Source organism: Lucilia cuprina, chromosome 4 (assembly GCF_022045245.1).
Source record: "Lucilia cuprina isolate Lc7/37 chromosome 4, ASM2204524v1, whole genome shotgun sequence".
Classification (NCBI taxonomy): domain Eukaryota; kingdom Metazoa; phylum Arthropoda; class Insecta; order Diptera; family Calliphoridae; genus Lucilia; species Lucilia cuprina.
Genome location: NC_060952.1, coordinates 39176158 through 39196829, shown reverse-complemented (window position 1 = coordinate 39196829; position 20672 = coordinate 39176158). Strand labels below are relative to the sequence as shown.

Genomic DNA, 20672 nt, shown 5'->3' with positions numbered 1-20672 from the left:
ACTTTTTCGACTATTACGATTTTTTTTTTGGCTTTTTACGACTTTTATTTACAAAGTCGACTTTTCGAAGTTTTTTATAGACGATAGTCGAGTTATCGACTTTTTTGGAACAAAATAGTCGACTTCGACTATTTTTCGATTGTTCGATTATTCGAAAGTCGATTTATAGAACCTTACCTCTCATGGCTGCTGTGTAACACGATTTCAAAACACTTTGCACAACAATTCTATATTTTATTTTCGAAACGAGTTATTAAGTAAAACTTTGCAATGCTGATATAGTTCATTAATCGTCCACTACTGAACTGATTATTTGACTCATCCCAAAATAAGAGAACCACTGCCTTATGCAAAAACGATTATTAAGTTAACAATGGTTGTTAAAACCTGTTTTTATATGGAAAAAAGTGTGTAGTAAACCATTGTTAACTTTAGTAATCGTTTTGAAATTTATATTGTAATACAAAACCTATTTGTGATAATTTGTAACAGACATAATGTAAATTTCAAAATATACCGCTAAGGTATAACCATTTAAACAAATAAAAATCAATATTGCACTGGACGTATTATTTAATATTTAAACTTTGTTTTAAACTAAAGAAAAATCAATTAAATATTTCAATTAAAAATTTTTGTTGTAATTTGAAAAGAACAAAAAAATATTTAAACAAAAATACATTAAATGCATATAGACTTAGATATTCTTGCAATATCCATAAATTATTTAAATAAAATAATAATAATTAAAATAAAATATATTTTTAAATAAGTTTGAATAAAAATATTGCTTAAAATTCATAATATGTAATATTAACTAATTTAGTAATGTTTTCGTATTTGTTTTGTTTTTTTTTTATAATAATATATTGGTATATTTACTATAATTATATATTAAGTTTAGAGAGAGAGAGGAAAAAATATCATTATTGGTGAGATTTTATGATATCATTAGCTATTTGGCTTTAACACTTGCTTGTTGTTTAAAGTTTATACTAAAAAAATACACAACTACAGACACTATTTTCTACTATAATTACAATTGTTAGAGCAACGAAACGTAAAATAAAGCCTTATAAATAAATTATGTTTTCAAAAGTTAATGAAATTTTTAGATGTTTTTAAAAATCTTAAATTTTTTTAAAATTTATTTTACGTACGTTTCGTTGCAATTTGTTTAATGTGTTTTTGTTAATAAATTATTATAATTAATATAAGAAATAAAATTTTGTTTTTTTTTTTCTTTCTTATGCACAGCACTTTTGTACACAGACACAACACTTACACACAAAAAATACTTTATAATTGAAAATTATAATGAAAATAACTTAAATCCTTAGACGCATATTTACAATAACATATCGAAAATTTTAGTTTGCTTTGTTTTGTTTCGTTTGAAATTCAGACTCTTTTTTTTTGTGTATGTATGTATTTAAATAGTGTGTGTACATTTAGTTTTTTCTTATAGGTAAAGGATGTGCTTCCGTATTGAATATCCATTGTTCTAAATCAATTTCTTTGGGACTATCACTAAAAAGTAAATAAAAATATTTAAGGGTTTCACCCAACCAAAAACTTTCCATCATATCACGCAGTCTGGTATTGAAAATATTCTTAACATTACCAATCGAACTGTAGCCATGTGAAACTTTGGTATATTTTTCAAAAGCCTGAAAAATATTCCAACCCATTTCTTGATAGGTACGATTGCCGGTCAAAGCATAAAAATAGTAAAGACTTTCTACAAATTCCGGTCTCAATAGATTGTGAGCATCATTGGGCTTAACATAAATATCCAATTCTTCATGTTCGCCTACGGCAAAATATGAGATTTCTGGTGCTAGTTGTGTTGGTTGTTTCATGTAGGTTTGATAGCAGGTTTCCAATAGATCACGGGCCAATAACAAATGAGAATCTGGCATGCCGTAGTGATGGCCCAATAGCAATGTTCCGGGTAGATAACAGGTTAAGTGATCCATTTTAGGTTTAAACTCTTTACCATTGATAAGTTCACCTATATAGACGTGATTTTCTTTGGGAGTTCGTCGTAGTAGTTGAGAAAAGACACCATCGATGGCGCGTATATAGTCCGTTACTAAGCTGTTAAAGGGTTTTTAAAGTTTTGAGTTGTTTTAAGGTATGTATGTGATGAAATCTTAGGTTTTTATTTTTAATCTTTTAAAAAAGGTATGAAAATCTGTTAAACTGTTATAAATTATTACGAATAATTTATTAATATGCCTGAAGGTGTGACCTATTCTCTTTCCCTAACATTCTGAAATCACCTTCTGTTAATAAAATTTATATTTTGCAAAACTTAATGTACATTTCCTGTGTAAGATAAAAACGTAGTCCGATTTTTTGTACTATGTAATCTATAACTCAAGTTTGTTTTTTCGACTTTTTTCATTTAGGTAAAAGTCGACTTATCTACTTTTTGCTTTTAGTTAAAAGACGACTTTTCAACTTTTTGCATTTTATGCAAACTCGATTTTTCGACTTTTTTCAGTTAGTTAAAAGTCGACTTTTCGACTCTTAGTATTTTGTAAATAGTCTACTTTTTCCGACTTATCGACTTTTTTGACTAATTTTGAAATTTTTTGACTTTTTTCGACTATTTTCGACTTTTCGACTATTTTTTACTTTTTCCGACTATTTTCGACTGTTTCCGACTATTTTCGACTTTTTTCGACTATTTCAGACTTGTCGAAGATTTTCGACTGTTTGACTATTTTTGTCTTTTTTCGACTTTCCGACTATCTTCGACGATTTCCGACTTTTTTTGATTTTTAACTATTTTCGACTGTTTTGCCTTTTTTCGACTTTTCGACTATTTTCGACTTTTTGACTATTTTCGACTCTTTTCGACTATTTCAGACTTGTCGGCGATTTTCGATTTTCAACTATTTTCGACTGTTTGACTATTTTTGTCCTTTTTCAATATTTTTTGACTTTCCGACTTATTGACTATTTTCGACCTTTTTTCCACTATTTCAGACTTGTCGAAGATTTTCGTATTTTTTCGATTTTCAATTATTTTCGACAGTTTGACTATTTTTATCTTTTTTCGACTTTTCGACTATTTTCGAATTACCGACTATTTACGACTTTTTTAGACTATTTGACTATTTTCGAATTTTTTCGACTATTTCAGACTTGTCGACGATTTTCGCTTTTTTTTTGTTTTCAACTATTTTCGACTGTTTGACTATTTTTGTCTTTTTTCGATTTTTTCGACTTTTCGACTATTTTCGACTATTTTCGACTCTCCGACTATTTTCGACTTTCCGACTATTTTTGACTTTTTGACTATTTTTGAATTTTTCCGATTTTTGGCTATTTTTGACATTTTCCGACTATTCTCGACTCTTTTTCTATTTTTGACTTTTTCCGATTTTTGGCTATTTTTGACTTTTTGACTATTTTCGGCTTTTTCCGACTTTTGGACTTTTTCACAGACGATAGTCCAGTTATCGACTTTTTCGGAACAAAATAGTCGACTTCGATTTTTCGTCCTTTTTCGACAAAAAGTCTATTATTCGAAAGTCGATTTATAGAACCCTAGTTTGTTTCTTCTATTTTCAGATTCTGCTATATATTTCAAAATTTTTAACCGTTGAAATACTGGTAGTCTCTATTAACTTCTGTCTAGAAAGGAATCTAATTACATAGACCGAACAAATTTGAAAAAGTTCGATAGAAAATAAAATGAAGTTCTCAAAACAATCTGAATCTGTCCTCAGAATTTCTTCAACAACTAAAGAGAAATATCTAAAAAGTTGTTAGAATTGCTCTGATTCAGAAATCTCAGATTCCAAAAAGGTGATTATACAGTATTGTGGATATTTAAGTTCATCGTAAATTAAAAAAAAAACTACTTGTTAATAAAACCGCCCTTCTTAACATGTTATCAGTCTGGCTGTAGCCTTATCTACCGAAAGGAAATCTCTTTTAACAATGAATTCAAATTCAACTCCATAAACGGTTTGCTAATTATTCCAAAAACTACGAATTTCAAATTCAAATTTTTAAGTTTTCATAACCTTAATAAAGTAAAATAATAACTAAAAATATTTTCAAACAAAAACTTACAAATCGTTTTCCTTATGACCCGTCTGTATCCATTGTTTTATTAAATACTCATAGTAGGAGTCTCCTCTGGCACCCAAAGAAACTGTGGCATAATTTCTAAAAGTGCCGGTATTGGCATTGATAAAAATTGGCACTAGACCATTATTCTTTTCCAAAGCATGAACTTTTTCATTAACACGATGAGCAACCTATAAAAATAAATATATAACTTTTAATAAAAGTTAACAATATCATTAGTTCTATACTTACACTTTCATATAAAGTAACATTAGTAATTCTACTTAAATCTCTAAACTCCAATTGTATTGTGGTAACTTCACTAGTTGAGCTATCGGGTGACCATTTGGGTGCATGAGCAGATAAAGCAGCTAAATTAACATCAGAATAAGGAATACCGGAGGGCGAAAGAAAGCAAGGCAACAAGCGATTACCTAGTTCAATCTAAAAAAAGCAATAAAACTGAAACTAAGCAAAAGCTTTGCTAAAAATAAAAAAAATATAAAAAACAAACCGATTTTTGTAGAAAAACCTTATCGGCACTTAAATGATAGGCGGATAATAAGCCACCCAAAACACGTATGGTAACTTCGAATAAATTCACATCACGATTAACATCAAAATTTAAATTTTCACTAACCCAATTGCGGGCCTCAGTAAATTCTAATATATTAAAAAAAATCAATCAATTAATTCTATAAAAAAAACTCTTTAACATTTTAAAACTCACCATCTTCTAGTCCCATTATGTACATCGTATCTAAAGAATCTATTAGTGTTAAACCCAAACCAAACCAATCATGTGAAGATTCCGATATGGGTTTTAAATTATCATGACCCCAGGCGTACTTTTTATAACCACTCCATGAGTGCTTGAAAGCATTTACCACTGCCTCTTGCTTTTCATTACGTGCTCCATGAAAATGTTGTTTTTTGGGTAAATGTTTAAGATCAATACGTCCTAAAAATTCTTCAATTGTTACACCATTTGTACCGGGCAAAGTGAGGGGATCCTGTATGGATGATTCTATTGTTTGACGATCATCTTCGACATTGTTTGAATGTACATTGCTGGTTTTAACTTCCAGCGTATTACCACTCAAATCATTATTTATAATATTTTCTATTTTTACTTTGCCAATGGGTTCATCGAAATTTTGAGCACTTATTTGTGATTGAGCTAATTGATTTTGATTTCTTTGTGTTTGGGGTAAATTTACAGTATCTTCGACTTGTTGTTGATCGGCTTGAGGGAGTTCACGTTTTTGTTGAGCTGCATTTAGCTGAAAATAAGAACAATTTTATACTTTTAGGTATTTTAAGGGGTTAAAATCATAAAAATAAAACTATAATTTTTAAACTTAATAATTTGCCCGCTTATCATTCTTTTGATATAACTCATTCCTCAAGCAACAAAATCAAAGTGTGACAACAATTAAATATTTATAATCTTAAAATTATTAGTTCGTTGCCCCATTTTTTTAATGACTAAAGTACCTGGCGTTATTAATATATACACTGACCTATACCACGTATATATTTTGTTATCAATAAGTTGGTAAAAACCTATGAATAAATATAAATTTGTACGGTTTTCAAATGATATATTTAGAATATTGGTTTTCATTCATTGTGGTCGATAAAGTAGCATTTCACAAAAGTTTTGTTTGTTTACATACTATTATTATCGCAAGCGATTCAATTCAATGTTCTGTAATCTTGTTATAGAACATGATAAATATAACAACGAGTATGTTAAAAGAAATACTGACCTACTGCAACAGATAATTATGAATAAATACATGTATGGTCATAATAGGCAATTTTGAAAAGTGAAAGATAGATAGAAAATTCTTTAAGAATATGCAAATACAATTAAAAACTCCCATGGTTGTATATATAAAATAAGCAAAATTTGATGAGGAAAAAATAAGAAAATTCGAATGACATGACCATATGACACCAGTTTATACGTTAATTCAGGAACAAGAACGAATGGTTCCAGGTACCCATAACCGATGCCCTGCCTGTCTCCAAAGCCCTCATGACACAGTGCACCTATTTAATTTTCCCCACAGGCCCACAAACTTAACTCTCATAGACCTATGGCTAAGACCGACTAAAGCGGCACAATTTCTCCAAGTCCCAATAACATCTCATGACACCAATAATAATTACATAATTTTAATGAATATTTTCAGGGAAGAACATCCAGTTACAGCCAATCTGTTACAACAACAACAATTCATTTTTCCGTGCGGAACGACCCGGTTTTCCTATCGATCAAAGGTTATAAACTCAGCGAAAGAATAGAACTATCATAATAGGAAATAGGGCAATTTCCTAGACTGTTACATCTATAGCACAAAAACGCATAATACCATTCCTAATACAATTTTGGGGTAGGTCATAAAAAAGGCGTGAAAATCAATTAATATCGTTTTCCCACCTTAGTTCCTTATCAATATATAAAAAAGGTGTAAAAATCAATTAATATCGTTTTCCTACTTAAGTTATCATTAAACAAACATATTAAAAATTAACTTCACAACCACTTACCTCTTGTATATTTTGAGCATTATCTGTATCTGCATAACGATACAATTTTTTATTATCATTATCACCATCAGCTGCTGATGCAGGAGCCACTTGACCTTCATTAGAGTAATTGTTGCGCATTAAAGCGCCAAGGGATAGTTTATCCTTGGTATCCTGATAGGGTAAAACTCCGCCGGTTAATGATTGTTTACTGTTGAGATCCAATTGATCGGACGGCAGTAGGAAAAGTAAAGTAATACACATGGCAGATATGCCTAAAATAATAAGATTACGTTGACAGCGAGGTAGTTGATTCCAGTACTAAAACAAAAACATAAACAAAATGTTTTGCTTTTTAATTGTATGTTTTGCATTATTGAAATACGAATGAAACACTTACACGTCTTAAACTTTTACGTGAACTGGGCAGATTTGTATTACCAATTGGTGACTCTTCAGTACCACCACCGGTCGTAAGAGTAAGTGCTACATGATCTGATTTTTCCAGCATTTTGTGTGTTGTTTTATATTTGATGGAAAAAACACTTTAGTAATTTGCCAGACTCTAATATAGATATTGAAATATTTAATCGATATTGAATATTCTCATTGAAAAGTTAATGAAAATCATTTTTTCCTCATTTGGGATTCATTCAAGCAATGATTTTGTTTTTTACGTCTTTCACAGATATGCTAAAATTCTTTTATAACTTTTCAATATTAATTTAACACTTATTAAATAGTATTTCGCTATATTTAATAATTTATTGTATTTTTTTAATAAATAAAATTAAACTTTATATAAAATTTTGCACCGCTGGTGCCACAAATTTTTTACAGAATCCCGTTGCAAAGACCTGCGTCGATGATAATTAACGACGGCGTTGGCTGACACTTAACATTTTTTGACGACGTCTTGAATACGACAGTTAGGCGGCTAAGTTTTTAGGATTTTTTAAATATTTTTTAACGGTTTTAATAACTTTTCATTAATCCATTTCTATGACACATTCGTAATTCGTTTTTATTGTTCATCGTCATGTTTTTTCTTCATTCATTATTTTGTAATTTTATTGTAAAATTAGTGCTTGTGAATGATACAAAAATATGTTTGTTACATTATTTTAACAAATTATGTTATACATTTTCTATTTATTTGGATATTTTGTATATTTTTTATACCCTTCACCTTCGTGAGAAGGTTTGTAATTTCTATAATATAATTTACCGATCCTATAAAGTATATATATTCTGGATCCTTATAGATAGCGGGGTCGATTAAGCCATGTCCGTCTGTCTGTTGAAATCAGTTTTTAGAGGTCCCCAGATATCGGCGAGATCCGAATCTTCAATAATTCAATTAGTTAAAATCAGCAAAATGGCCTCCGGTAGGTTAGTGGTTAGTGATCAAGTCTGGTAGACCGGAGGTGGTGGGTTCGATTCCCAGCCGTGGCACTGGTTAAGGAGTGCACACCAGGCCCGATAGAGGCCTAGGAGTATTTCTTCGGATTTGATGTGTATACATCCTCCTTTCAAACTAACTAACTAACACCCAATTTACACGATGATTTTTTTCATGTTTGCCCAGACGTCTGTTTTCATGTTTGTCGGTGATTGGTGGTGAGCGGGGAAGGTAAGAAAACAAACATGATTTGGGATTTTCATGATTGTTTTTGTCATTCCTCTTTAAACTGATTCGTACTGTTTATGCTCATGTAAAATAAATAATTATGTCTTTTTTTACATGAAAACATTAAAATTTGCATTAAAAAAATACTATAGCGTGTAATTAATTTTTTTTAATCAAATTAAATGGTTTTTATGTTAAAAATTTCATTTTATTTTTACTACGAATAAGTAATTAAAAAGGATTATACAATTAAACATCAAAAAAAGACATGCATAGTTGCATGTAAAAAATCACCGTATAAATGTTCATGATTTTTTTGAAGATTCTCAAAAGAGAATTGGAAAAAAACAGACGTCTTAAAAGTCTTCATGTAAATTAATACTAACTAAAATCAGCAAAATCGGTCTATAAATAACGGAGATATGAGCAAAAATCCGAGACAACCTTTGAAAATTTCATCAAAAAAGCCACATTTTTTCATGCTTTGTTAAAAAAGCACCAACAACACTGTGAATTGGATAAAGATGTATATGTGCGTGTGGAGATGTATTTGGTTTTATTCAGCTGTGTATTTTTTGTATGTTTGGATGCTGTTCTGTTCTCACGATGGTGAAGGGTATAACAAGAACAAGGAGATAAAGCAGTAATATGTTGGTAATACAGCTCATATTTGCTTGAGGGTGGTAACACAGTTTGACGGTGGTGTTACAGTACAACGGTTAATATTTCTTTCTGTTACAGTTTATATTTGTTTGTGTGTATGTTATGTGTGACATGTGTGCAGAGATACAAAATGAATAAAAACTGTTTTTTAAAACATACTTGGTGAAGGGTATATAAGATTCGGCACAGCCGAATATAGAAATATTACTTGTTTTGTCTCAACCAAAGAAAACAAACAGCTTATTTCGATAAATACTCGATAAAAACAAATATGAATTTATAGTCGGACATTGCCGACCATATGATACCCTACACCAGTCAGTATGTTAAAATTTGTTTTATTGTGGAATATTTTTACTTATTGTTGACAAAAAAGAGTGATTTTCTACAAGAGGGCTAATAGGGGAGAAGGGGTAAATATGGGCCTATCATTATAAATTTTGGTAGATGAATTTACGTTTACTACAAAGTCATTTATGTAGATTTTAATCGTTTTATAAGTAATTATAAGTTAATTTTGACCATCAAGCCATTTTCTGAAGGGGAGTCTGTATGGGGGCTAGGGTCAAATGAGGCCCGATCACAATAAAAATTGGTATTGTCATTTACTGTTCTATAAAACTAATTTTTGCTGATTTTCATTGACATTATAAAACATTTAACGTACTTATGAGCCTAAAGGCCCGATTCGGGGGGTACGGTTGTATGGGGGCTAGGAGAAATAATGGACCGATTTCAACCATTTTCAATCGTCCTTGAACCAAAAAAATAGTATGTGCCAAATTTCGTCCAATTATCTTGAAAATTACTACCTGTAGCGAGCGCACAAAGTATACATGGACACACAGACAGACAGACGGACGGACATAGCTAAATCGAGAAAGTGATTCTGAGGCGATTGGTTTACTTTAAGGTGGACCAATATTTTTGGGTGTTACAAACTTCAGCACAAACGCATAATACCCTCCCCACTATAGTGGTGTAGGGTATAATTAGATGTGACAGTTATTCGTCCGTAATTCTTAAGATGATTCAAACTGAATTACGTACAGCTTGTGTAATTGGCAGCAAAAATTTTGTATGGCGAAAAATAATTCAGTAATTGGGGGTTGAATGACGGAATAATGGAGTGAATTACGAATAATTGCATTATGTGAACGGGGTATAAAACTCTATAAGTCTACGATAGTCAAATAATCTTATACAATATCTGCATGCAATAAGACAAATTAATTATGAAAACTTGCCTTATGGAATAACAGGTCATAGAGTTACAACCTTAGTCTTTAAACAAAGAGATGTTTCTATCCGGTTTGAAGCACAAGCATGCTGTAAATACAAAAGGATCCTCTGACGATAGTAGATCGGAGATCCTAACTATCTGGAAAGATACAAATACTCTTACAATATTTTCTTAGGGTGTCAATATTTCCAGGTTAAAACCCTTTGTTAACTGACCTGTTTTCAATTCTCCTTACTTATATTCCTTCTGTTGTTTCTAGTGTTTGGTTTCTCTATTACAATGCACCTTATGATTTCCGAGAATTGCAATTTTCAATGGCTCAAAATCCCTATTTACCTAATCTTTTTTACTATTTAATAAATATTCAATTCTACATTCATTACTTTCATGTATTTTAAAAAAGCTGAAAATTTGAATAATATGTCAAAATTTTAACCGCGCATTTAACCGTTCTTATAAATAAATCATTCTGCATTATAATATATATTGCAAAAGCATAACTAAATACAACAACAATATTTGTACTTAAGATCAACGTTTTCTCAAGGTCATTTGCTTACATGCCACACTGCCTGTTTGCCATGTGTTTAAATAATGATCTGTGATGATCATTAAACATATAATATGAATGAATTAAATTACAATTGGCTCCAACAAGTCTCCATATGAGTAGACAACAAAACCGAAACCACTAAAAACAACAACAATATGAATTATATCTAAATTTACATGACAGTGAAAATGAGACATCGTAAATGCACACATGTGTGAAAAAGTCATGATCACCATAGTTGTGTTTCTGTGGTAAAGGCGACGTGAAAAATAGTCTGAGAAAAAATATATATATGCATATACATATAATCCGGAAGGAGTTGTTTACAACGCTTAACAAATTAAATATAACATGATTCAGATTACAGATTAATATATAGTAGATACTAGATACATTTTAGAATGCGAACAATAATGGGGTATAGAAAACATATTGCAAGAAGAATAAATAGCAAATGATGTTAAAATATATATGTAAATAAGATGAATCTTTCTTTCTAGGCAGAGTTTTTAAAGAATTAAATGATTGTGGTATTAAATGAGTATAATTCCTTTGAGGTCCACTAAACATGTTTGGTGACAAGATTTTACCCACAAATTTCATTGTTTAAAACATAATTTAAGTGTTCAGCATCGAGGTCTATGATTAAATTGTGCGACTTTTATTGGATAAGTTAGAAATTGATAAACTTAATAAAATGGGTTTTATTATTTTCGGTGCTAATACAATCTGGTTCTAAATTGGCATAACACTGCTCAATATTAGGACAAGTAGTTACATATTAATCCTGTTTTTATGTCTTTACTCAAGGACATTGATATTTTAACTTATTTTTGATATCATAACCTCATTTGAAGACGTAGCACAGTGGTATAGAAAAAAAAGAGGGAAATAATTCTAAACGGTTAATCCGATTTTAATGAAATTTGGTATGCACAAAGAGGAGGTGTTGTCGAGTTTAGGTTTTGAATTTGGACCTTATAGGCGCCGAGTCCAATAACAGCCTTCCGATCAGTTATTTCAATAGGAGGTGGTATAATGCTTTTCTTCTTTTCATTTATTTTGTCATATGATGGTAAAACATCCAATCCTTTTTCAGATAGCGCCTTTCTTAACGTTATGTAGTTATCACGACTTAATCCCAGCTGCAACATAAGCGCAATAGCTTCTTCCTCAGTGAACGTTGTATCAGATGATGGTGTGGGTATACTCTTTACAATTCTTTTCAGTCGTCTTGGTGATGCGGTTGGAAGAATATTTGCAATTTTTATGGCATCCAAAGGCTGTTTTTCTTTTCTTAACATTGCTTTAAAAGTGTCCGAAACTTCTTCGTTAGATAAGGTTTCTAGTGAAGTTGATAACCTTTTCCTCTTAGATTTTGAGCTCAAATCCTCATACTGCTTACAGGGAGCACCAACAGTTGATACGCAAATAGCAACTTCTACACATTCATCCAGCCAATCAGAAAATTTCGATCGAAATTTAGCAATGGAATACCGAACACTCTTCAGTTTTATATCAACTGATTTTATAAAATTTTCAATTTTACATATATCAGTTTTATCCACTTTATTTTTATGTGCAGTTTCAATATATTTCAATAAGAAGTTCACTTTATCTTGAAAAGGAGCTGAAGAGTGTTCAAATAAAATGGAGCACAAATCTTTTTTTTTAGTACGATCGCCATGGTTAGAAAATTACAAATAATTACAAACAGATATAAACCTGTCTTATATATTAATTACAGGTACTTAAATTAAATTATTTTTTAAAGGGTTATGATATTCTACCTAATATGTCTAACGTATCCTTATGTAATGAATTTTTCCTCAATAGGTCACTTTAATAAGCTACCTATTAAAGTGACCTATAGGGGTAAAAATCATTACAGTTTAAAAAATAATACCTGAAAATTTTTTAATATATGTAACAAATTTAAGAGTTAACGTTATGGATGAAAATAATAGTGCTAGGTAAATTTTCTAAAAGATGTTGAGTTTTCCCTAATTAATTTGTCACTTAAAAAACATTAGGTAGGTATGTTATATATCAATGGAAAGGTAATTTTGTCTATTTTTCAAAACTGTATATAATTTTTGAAAATTAAAAAATTCGCGGAATACTTTTTTTAAAAAAATTAAAAAATGTTTTTTATTCAGTTTTTGCGAAGATACAAATTTTTCAAATTGCAATAATTTTATTTAGGATATTTTTTGATGAAATTTTACAGTTAGGTAGATTTTTTTACTCAAAATCTAAAATTAAATAAAAAGTTCGAATTTTCTTATTAGAAATCCCGGAATTCCCAAAAAAGTTTTAAAAAATCCCAAAAATGGGATTTTTTGGTTTTTTGCCTATTATATCCATACCAGGGGAGGGGTTATCGAAACCCGCTACAAAATGATTAAGAACATATTGGGTCATATAAAACAGGTCACTATAATTTGATATCGACTATGCGATTTGAGAATTTTTGCTCAAAATTGAATTTTCTATAAAAAATAGGGTTTTTTGGATGGACCTGGTCCCCTCGGTATCAAAAATTTTTAGGTTTTGTTTCATTTATCGTATTTTATGTAAAGTCAGCTTTTCAAAAAGTATAAATTCTATATACATCTTCTTAGAAACTTTTTAGATAACTTAAAAAGAAAAAGATACTTTTTTCCCCAAAAAATGGCAAAAAATCGCCTTTTTTTTAATTTTTTAAATTAAAATGCCTATAACTTTAAACTCAGTCATGATTTTTACATAATTCTTTCACTGCTTGATATATAGACTTGTTGTTAAGCGAATAAAAAAAAATGGCGAAAATCGGGAATATTTGGACCCGCTATTATCAAAAAACTAAAGTAAGGACGGTAAAAATTTTAAAATTTTAATTTTCAAATGCGAATATCTCCTAAACTATAAGAGATAATTTACTGCTACGACGACATTTTTTATAGTGCTCGATGAGAAGATTCTATATACGAAATTTTTTTTAAATCGGAACTCAAATGAAGAAATAAGATCTTGAGAAACATTAATCGAGCAACTCTTATAAGTATATAAATAACAACTTAATGAATTTTCCCCAAGATTTGCATATGTAAGGGGCTGATTTCTTAAGCACAGATCGAATCAATTTAATATAGACTTTATACATTTATAATGGTTAGAGTGTCTACGGTAAGAGAAGTCAGTGTTCTTGTCCGTCACATCTGAAGTTGTCAGTTCAATTCCCCCACCGAAAACACTGGCAAAGTAGCGCACGATGGAGACCTAGGTGTATTTCTTAGGATTTGATGTAACATAAGTACATACTCCTTTTAAACTAGCTGCCATTTTGATCGATGAAAAATCCTGGAAAAAATCCTTGTCAGTTCGTTTGGATTCATATTTAATAAAGGAAAAGATCCAAATTACTTGTATAGAAGAGCAGAGGAGGGCCTGAATTAGTCATTGAGATGGGCTCAACCGAAAGTCCTCAATGTTAACCCGGCAAAAACGGAAATCTATCTTTTCACAAGAAAGACAAAAATTTTTACATATACCGAACCTTGCTTCCTGGGCAAGAAGATATCAGTGACAGACAAAGTTAATTACTTAGGTGTTATCCTCTACCGGAAATTAAAATGGAGACACCACATTGAGGATAGGATCAACAAGGCTGGACGATATGTGTGAACTCTGTAGGCATGAAATGGAGTCTTAGTCCTACTATGACAAATTGGCTTTATAAAAGTGTAATTAGACTAATTCTAGCTTATGCTTTAATAATCTCGTGGACGGCTTTAGACAAAAAGTGCAATATCAAACTACTACAGGGAGTTCATGCTTCTTGGGTATAAGTGGTGTCATGTGTGCTACTTCAATCAAGGCTCTGAAAAAGTTGCTAGATATTCCACCCATTGAAACATATATAAGATATGAGGTGTCGCTTACTGCCAAACGACTATATATTTTAGGCTAACTGCTTTGATAGGACATGTCATCAATGTATACTGGACAATTTGGAAGGTTATACACAATCATTGGACATGCCAGATCCTATACCAGAAAAAGAATTAGTCGGGAACTTTGAAATGCTGATCCTAGATCTAATGTCTTGGTCAAGCGGAATATTAGAGCAAATACCAGTAGGAATCCATTGTTACACGGATGGTTCTAAATTGGGGGACAAAGTGAGGCTGGGGTTCTATATTGAAGATCCAGAAACAGAAATATACCACCGTTTACCAAATCATAACACAAGCTTCCAGGCAGAAGTATGAACAATAAAGGAATGCGTAAATTGGATTAGAATAAACATGGCGCCCACAGTGCTTAATAAATTTACCGACATCCAGAAGGCAATTAGGGTGATATCAAGATAGAACTAAATCTAACCTAACCGTATTGGATTGTAAGAAAGTCTTAACTGAATAAACTCCCAGAGGTAAGGATCACATCATATGGGTACCGGCCCACTCGGGAGTAGTCGGCAACGAAAGGGCGAATGAAATATCTTTAAAGGGAAGGGACGTCGAGGCAGTTAACCTAACAAACGCAAAACCTTTCGACGCAATAAAGCTGAACGAATAATATGGGTGAGAGAATCCCATAAGGCCTCTTGGAATAATAAAACAGTGGGTTGGTGGTTCTAGAATATCCTATGGGGTGACCCTGATGACAGTAAGACGAAAAATCTCCTTATAATGAGCAAGTCTGAAGTTAGTATGATGGTAAGTATTCTAAGTGGACACACAGGATTACGAGCGAAATACAAATTTGCAAAATTGGACGTGCGGATTCAGACGAATGTAGAGCATGTGTAGAGGGCAGTGAAACTCTGGTGCACTTCTTTGCCAATCCCAGGAAGTGATGTTATTCCGGAAATGACATTCCTGACTAACACTGATATCAAGATTCTTAGGAATTACGTTCAGTAAACTGAGTTTCTGAACACTGAAAACTATTTTTTTCTGTTCCCTTTTTTCATGATAAGGAGCGCACAACAGGCCCGATACTGGTCTAGGTGTATTTCTTGGGATTTGATGTATTCCTCCTATCAATCTAACCTAACCTAATAAATTTCAGAGTTTTCATTATCAGAAAATGAGTGAAATAGTGTTATTATGTTTAGTGGGTTCTGGAAAATCTACAAATTTTTTGAGGCTGAATCAGTCTGCGTTTCTAATTGTTGAAACTATTTCCAAAATCAAATTGAAATGATGAAATATCTGGATTGATCCTGACAAATATTTGGTTCACTCGTAGGTGGGTGATTGTAAAAAAAAATATGAATTTACAACTATATACAAAATCATCCCACTATTTGGAAACTGTTTTTCCGCTTCGTGTAACTTGGATTCTGGCAGTCCTCAAAGTCTTCATATAATTTCTGCAAAACATTTATTTAGAAGTCGATGACAATATAATCAAATGATTTTCAATTCGTAATTGTTCTGATCTTAGAGAAACGACTTTTTACAAGTTTTTGTAATATTTGAAGAATTTAGTAGTAATGAGTTCATCTTAAAAATTCAATTCCTTAACAATCTGTTGTTATCAACCACTTGACTGCATATTTAAAAAAACCGCGAAACTGTGACAATATGTTTAGTTTTCAATTAAATGTTATGAATATTTATTTACATTACAAAAACAAAAGATATAAATTAAAAAAAAATCTAAAATACAAGAAGGGGCTTATAATATGTATCTGCACTAAATAATTCAGAATATTAAATATCATTTTAATGATCATTAGCATCATGATAAAAAAAAAATTAATACAATATGAGAGAATAGACTACTATAGTACTTAGCAATTAAGTCACTGTTTATCATCATTATTATTAATATGTATCAGGGAATTATAATATTTTTATTGTTTTATTTATCAGTATTCATTAAGACACCAAACAACGTAGACATGTCCAGACATTTTAAATTCACATTTAAGATTAATTTATTAATTACAACGCCAAAAACAAATATAATAAAAATAAATAAACATTTTTAAACGAAATTGAATGATAAAATTATTTTCAAATACTTTTGTGTTATTTTGTAAAAATATCTAAAAAAAATTTTAATCGAAACCAAAGTTATTTTATGAAATAGTTTTTGCGTTTTTTTTTGTGTTTCGATAGTGTGTTGTCGCCAAACAGTTGAGTGAATGATCATCGATCGCAATGTGTTGGTCGATACGCGTTTATTGGACAGTTTTACATAATTTATTCATCAGATTCTTTTCAAATCTCGTCTGTACTTGTTCATATTCCGATACTATGCGTATATGCTGTTCTTGTTGTTGTTGTGGTTGTTGTAAATGTTATAAACATCAACAAATGAGAAATTTATCTGAAGATGATGGTGAATATGATCCGGTAGAGAATGGTTTGAATTTAAATTCAAATGAACTTCATCAACAACAAACGTCTAGAATTCAACATGATTATGTCATAGTGGGTAAGAGTGAGAATAGGATTGAATAGAGAGAAGTCGTTATTGTGAACATGTTTAAAAACGATTTGAGTATATGGAACTGAAAAATTGTTCTCAAATTATAATTAATATTTTGCATATAATAAACAGAGATAATGTGATAAATGAAAAATAGAAAAATAATTATATTTAAACATAACTTGCACGAAAAGGGAAATTTCCACCATTGACCATGTTAAATCTCTTTCACGTGAGATTACCATGGTTTTAGCTAATCAAACTGATCAAATGACAATCAATTCGATAGATGTAGCCTTAAAAATATAACCGATACCACACGCAGAGAAAAAACATGGTTTGGTATGGTTAGGAAAACTATTCTATGTTTTTTGTAACAATAACTTGTTGTCATAACCAAACAATTGTTATTTTTATTGAACTTCATCAATATTTTAGTTACTGAAAACATTTATATATTTTTATATATATAGATATTTATATATAGATTAATATGTTTATGACAGTTATAAATTTGAGAATGATTCTTTGAAAAATAATTATTTTTACAACAAATAAATAATGATAATTATGTAGACATATTATATTCTTTAGAATCATTTAAAATATAAAATAATCATTAAATGGTAGGATTTTACACGCTTATGCATATGTTTAAGATATAAGTAAAATACCGCCATTTTTATATCAGTTGTATGGTTTATCCGTACTAGATCGGATTAAATAAATGGTTAATCAAATGCAGTGTTAAAATAATTGTGAAAAATAAATACTATCTAAAAATATAATGCGGTACATAAAAAATTAGTAATTAAAAAAAATTATATTGTGTTTATATTGGCTTGAAAGTGTGGATATATATTTTTTATGGGAATATCAGTGCTTGGAAATTTTGTGTTTGTTTAAAAGAAAATTAACAAATAATTACAATTTACGCCGAGCACATAAGATTAACCATATTATGTATAATATGTAACCATAATATGGTTACATGAAGACATGTGACTACTTGTAACCATAATATGGTTACTTGAAACAATAATAATCATATTATTGAAGCCATTATATGATTACCTGAAACCATAATGTGGTTGCTTGAAACTACAATTTGATACTACAACAGCACATTATCACTATATTATGATGAAATATTCGGACTATATTTAATCATAATATGATAGGTTATTATACTAATAATGATCATAATATGTTTTAAATTTAACCATAATATGTTGCTCTTAGATTATGGTTACCACAACTATATTTTTTCTCTGTGTGTAGAGATATCTCAAAGAAAAAAAAGATATGTCAGATGTTAAACCTTTATTATAACTTTATCTTGGCGCTATTATAACGTGTCCAAAAAAACGTTTTTGCACATTTCCGTACATGATATCTCAAAAACCAGATGTGATGGAGAAATGTGTGTTTAGAATCAGATTGATCGTGTCTCAGTCCTTTATAATAGTCTAACATGGTCTAAGGGTTTCGACTTTTATGAAATTTTGTTGGCCTTGTAATGGTGCCTGCAAGTATTGACCATTTAAAGTCTAATATTTATATTGAGCTTTCTTTCTGCTGATCAATTAATGATCAATTATTGTATTAAAGCAATATCTTTTGAAATCTTTAAATTATGTATATTTCGATTAACATTCAGTTCTTATTCTTTCTATTGTCCATTTTTTACCTAATTTCTGTTTGCAATGTTATGGCTTTTTCATTGAGAAATTTCACTGTGATCGCGCCAACATATAGTTAATTATCCACTGTAACCATGAACATTTAAAAAAATCCATTTCAATAGTTGTTTTTGGTCATTGTGAAGTTTTTTATTATACCTTACACCACTCTGGTGGGAGTTTATATTGGGTTTCTTCTGATTTTGTAATGCACAGGACCTTAAAGTATATCAATCGGCTTAAAATTCTTTTTCTGAGACAATTTACCTATGTTCGTCCGTAATTAAACTACAGATCGTAATTTTGATGATAATTAAATGAAATTTGGAAAATGATCTTCTATGGTACCAGAGACAAAGCCTATTGAAAATGGTAAATATCGGTCCATTATTTTACCTAGCCTCCATACATCTGAACAAGCCGAATAGGGCTTTTAAGTTCATAATTATGTTTAATATAATCGTATTCTATAATATGACCCTCATGAACTTTATAATTATAGAGTCGGCCTTGCCCGACTATAATTTCTTACTTGCTTATGTGATGTATAACACAAATTTTTGTCAGTGTAATAGTACAATTTTAAATTGATCTTAGTGCCGGTTCCACAGAAAACATTTCTTTGGGAAACTTTTGATTTTGTGTGTGAGAAAAAGAGATAGCTGATATTTCTCTCCTCACACGCAAAAATCAATAGTTTTCCAAAAAAAGTTTCCCTGTGTGAACCGGCACTTAGGTGCTCTTTAGAAAATGAACAAACACTCACTTTAATCCCTATTAATCCAAACCTTTTTACAGAAAATCAGCATATCACTCCAAAATAAAGTATTTAATAAATATTTTATAAAAATGGTTTGTTTTAAGAATTTTGTTCAGCTTAGTCCATAATTTTACCAAATACCTTATAAAAGGATCTGTTCCGTAAGTCACCTTGATGTTCATATTAATGTAGACATATGATAAATAAATAATAAATTCAGCATTCAGTGGTAGTAAGGATCGATTAATTAAGACCTAAGTTCACATATTGGATAACTTTCCGAAATTCTCTTTAAATCTACGGATTTATGTTTTACGTTTAAAAATAGAACCAAACCTCATGATATCAAACCAAATTACAGATACATATATACTGAAATTAGTAGCCAATAGTCTGAAGTGATATAATCGACTGGCTTACAGCCGATTAAACAAAACAAGTTACGTTCAAAATTAATATAACCAATATCTTTTTTTTACAGACGACATAGATGCCAATTATTTACAAATTGAAAAGAGAAAAATTGAAACTGAACCGTTTTATCGTACCATTGATCGAGCAACAGCCGAAGATATATTAATGGGGAGAGAAGATGGTACTTGTTTAGTCCGACCCTACAAAGAAACGGTAAGAAGTTTGAATCACTTAATTATGTGTGAAATATAATTAGGAAAAATAATTAAATAATTTACAATAATCTAGGATATTTCCATCAAATACATTGTTAGCATTTATGCCCAACAGGAATTCTTTCATCTATTCATAAGACAAATAAAGGGCCAGGAACTATTTGCCATTGGCCAGGAGAAAGCTAATGAAAAGTATTTCAATACACCCAATGATATTATAGAATTTTACAAACACAACATTTTACAATGTACCAATAAGCAATGTAGTTTAAATTTAGTTCTAAGACCAATAATAGTTTGAGATGGTCAATTGATCCACACTCAGATTTTGTACTGAAATGATCTCAGATTATATAAAAAAATTGCTGTCTTAAACTAAATTTTGTTTAATACTTAAGTATATATAAACGATATTTGTATTTTACGAATATTTTATTTAAGATTTAAATATACATT

The 20672-nt window shown here is 30.3% G+C and overlaps 2 protein-coding genes across 2 annotated transcripts; one reads left to right on the top strand and one right to left on the bottom strand.

The window, feature by feature from the left end:
• Positions 1-558: 558 nt before the first annotated feature.
• LOC111690671 (endoplasmic reticulum mannosyl-oligosaccharide 1,2-alpha-mannosidase) lies at positions 559-7478 on the bottom strand. Its single transcript, XM_023453200.2, has 7 exons — positions 7028-7478; positions 6649-6948; positions 4820-5372; positions 4604-4752; positions 4342-4533; positions 4093-4280; positions 559-2100 (listed from the first exon to the last, which is right to left on the bottom strand). Exons 1-7 carry the CDS (start codon positions 7136-7138, stop codon positions 1452-1454), a joined length of 2142 nt encoding a protein of 713 aa, XP_023308968.2. The 5' UTR covers positions 7139-7478; the 3' UTR covers positions 559-1451.
• A 9122-nt stretch (positions 7479-16600) lies between these two features.
• Positions 16601-20669, top strand: LOC111690683. The gene is made up of 3 exons (XM_023453216.2): positions 16601-17151; positions 20069-20214; positions 20290-20669. The coding sequence occupies exons 1-3, from the start codon at positions 16875-16877 to the stop codon at positions 20515-20517; spliced, it is 651 nt and encodes a 216-aa protein (XP_023308984.2). The 5' UTR covers positions 16601-16874; the 3' UTR covers positions 20518-20669.
• The last annotated feature ends 3 nt before the right edge of the window (positions 20670-20672 follow it).